General features: G+C 39.6%; 1 protein-coding gene across 8 annotated transcripts in view; it reads right to left on the bottom strand.

Moving 5' to 3' along the window:
- Positions 1 to 2703, bottom strand: part of TTLL7 (tubulin tyrosine ligase like 7) — a 59547-nt gene that overhangs the window by 24592 nt on the left and 32252 nt on the right. For all 8 annotated transcript variants that reach the window (XM_027898369.1, XM_027898362.1, XM_027898368.1 and 5 more), the window contains one exon: positions 436 to 530. In XM_027898369.1, the coding sequence (XP_027754170.1) occupies positions 436 to 530 (95 nt within the window). The remainder of the gene's footprint in view (positions 1 to 435; positions 531 to 2703) is intronic.

Consider the following 2703-nt stretch of genomic DNA (forward strand, 5'->3'; position numbering starts at 1 on the left):
GCTATAATTTAATGTACAAACATGGTTGCTTCTATTTCCCTGAAGTGTAGCTTTTTTCCAGCATATCCCAGCTACAAACTTTTCCTGTAGAGGGGTATGGCTTTTGACTGTATCTGACACTATCACCATGCCCAGGACGGCACACATATCCCAACTCTGAGACCTCTTTGAAAAATGCTTTTTTTAAAATGTACAACAATTACTATTGCTATGATTTTTTTTTTTTTTTGCAAACACATATTCAAGAAGAAAAATTTAATTTGGGTTATTTCTATAGCAAAACTGACAGCAAGGGAAACATTTACATTTTGAAAATACGAAGGGGAAAAAAAAGGTCTTCATTTTCTCCCTGTCCAATTCAAGTTTAAAAACAAATAAAATAAAAAAAATCAAAGCAAAGAACCTTTCCAGACTGAAGAAAAGGGGACAAGTTACCGTATGTTGAGAAGTTGTAATGCATTCAGCAGAACACCTCTTTTTACATCATAGTCTATTTTTTGATCTGTTCCAAAGCTTGGGGCACGATTAATCTGAAAAAAATAAGACACAGAATAGCCAGGACTGTTCAGGTTCACGGGGAACACACCTGTTCTAACAGGCTTGGGAGAAATGACTCTTTCAAATATAGTAGAGATTACCAGAATACATGTGCAGAAGCTCTTGTCCATTTGTATTTTTTAAAAAACAGAGTATTGATTATCACAGCTACTGGGAGCCAGGAGAGGTACCTGTCAGTCACCAAGTTATCCAGACACCCACAGTGAACACCACTGAAGCACTGGCGCTGTGATCCAGACTGATCTACCTGTGCTGCAGCCAGAACATTTACCACACACAGTGCTGTTAAACACCTTATAACATGTGATGTGCTGTGCTGTCGAGCCCAGCACAGGAAGAGTTAAACTCTTTCCTAGTTCCTAGTCTGAAAGCAACTTTAAATGCTCCTCTAAAAAGTAATGACTATACAAGGACAAAAAGAGCCTCTAATTCAAGGTCTGCTCGAGCATATTTAAATAACTTATCAGATACACTTGACAGCAACACCTAGAGATCTATGTTATTAAATCAGTACATAGTGTGAAAAGTAAAAATAATTAAATATCTCAGTAACAAAAAGTTTATAAGCTAAGTACAAGAAAAGAGATTAAAAATGTTACCGTAAGTATGGAGAAACAAGGAAATGCAACTGGGAATCAGCAAGACTAAATCACACACTTAACCAGCCACCCTACAACCCTACCTAGCTGTGGAGTCCCTGCAGAAGAACTTCCACTTTCAGAAAGCTTTGAGAATGAATAATGGTTTACTCTAGGAATCCTTTCCAGAATGGTATAAGAATTAATATTTGAGCAATGGGTGCTAATGAGAGGCAGGAGTCTCACCTTGATGGTGAATGAGCAGTGCTGGTTACAGAAGGGACAGATACAAAAGGGCTTCAGGAGTGAATGCTGACACCGTGTGCCCCATGCAAACCAGGAGTGGGATAGTTTGTATGTCCAAAGCAGAGGGAAGAAGCGGTTAATTAATATGTTGTTTTAACAATCTAAATACATCTTAGAGCCTCTGCAGCTGTGGGACAGAACTGTCCTGGATGGTGAGCCACCAGCTGCCCTATTTGAGCTTTGGAATCAGCTTGTTTGCTGGTTTTGCAGACAGGCTGGCAAACTGAGCAGTGAGAACTGATGCTGAAACAAAAAACATGAAAATTTGGCAGAAATGGTGAAAAGATTTATACATATTCTTTTTTGGAAGACTTTCATCCAAATATTTAATTTTTTAATCTTTTTAGACTGACCTGTTCCTCTCCTATCACATCACAAAGGCTGACTTTTTTCAGTACTTTGACAGTACAGACATTAATTTACATCCCTTTTTTCTTTTCAAGTGCCAGTGAAATGCGATGAGATACATCGGAAACGGTTGTAGTCTAAGTAGTAGAAGAAATGCAAATACCATCGCTCTCTATGTTCAGCTGTTTGGTATCTGCATATAATTTTACTTATGTAAGGGGCTAAATATTCACTGGAATAAAGTGTCTTGTTTTATCAATTGTGGTCACGGCTGAAAAGCTTGAGAAGTCTTGTGCAAAAACTGTATGTGAAGGCAACTGATTTTCCCTTAAAATATCCTTCAAAAGAAAGTACTGTCCCTTATTGGTCATGTAGTTATCCCTTATTTCCAGACAAGAAATGTGATTGCTGACTAATCTGTAAGACAGTAGTACAGTAATCTCGATCTCATACCAGTGATATGCCACAATAAACACTCATAACCACTGTATGTGCATCTGCCAGCTGAGAGACTGTTCTCTGGAGTTCAGTGACCCATGAACTGGGACATGCTCAACTAGGCTGTGTTAATGGAACATCAGGAATTTTATCAGGAAGGCACATCTTGAAGGTTCTTGACAAAAACAGGATTGTATGAGGGACCACAGTACAAGCAAATGATGCTAGTGAAGGCCCTGAAAATCCAGAGACACAGACACACACTGCCCACAGTGAATGCCCTGAAAATCCAGACACAGACACTGCCCACAGTGAATGCCCTGAAAATCCAGAGACACAGACACTGCCCACAGTGAATGCCCTGAAAATCCAGAGACAGACACTGCCCACAGTGAATGCCCTGAAAATCCAGACACAGACACTGCCCACAGGGAATGCCCTGAAAATCCAGACACAGACACTGCCCACAGTGAAT

The sequence above is a fragment of the Empidonax traillii genome, unplaced genomic scaffold, assembly GCF_003031625.1.
Source record: "Empidonax traillii isolate 1590-97213 ecotype Southwest subspecies unplaced genomic scaffold, ASM303162v1 scaffold594:size396842, whole genome shotgun sequence".
Taxonomy (NCBI): Eukaryota; Metazoa; Chordata; class Aves; order Passeriformes; family Tyrannidae; genus Empidonax; species Empidonax traillii.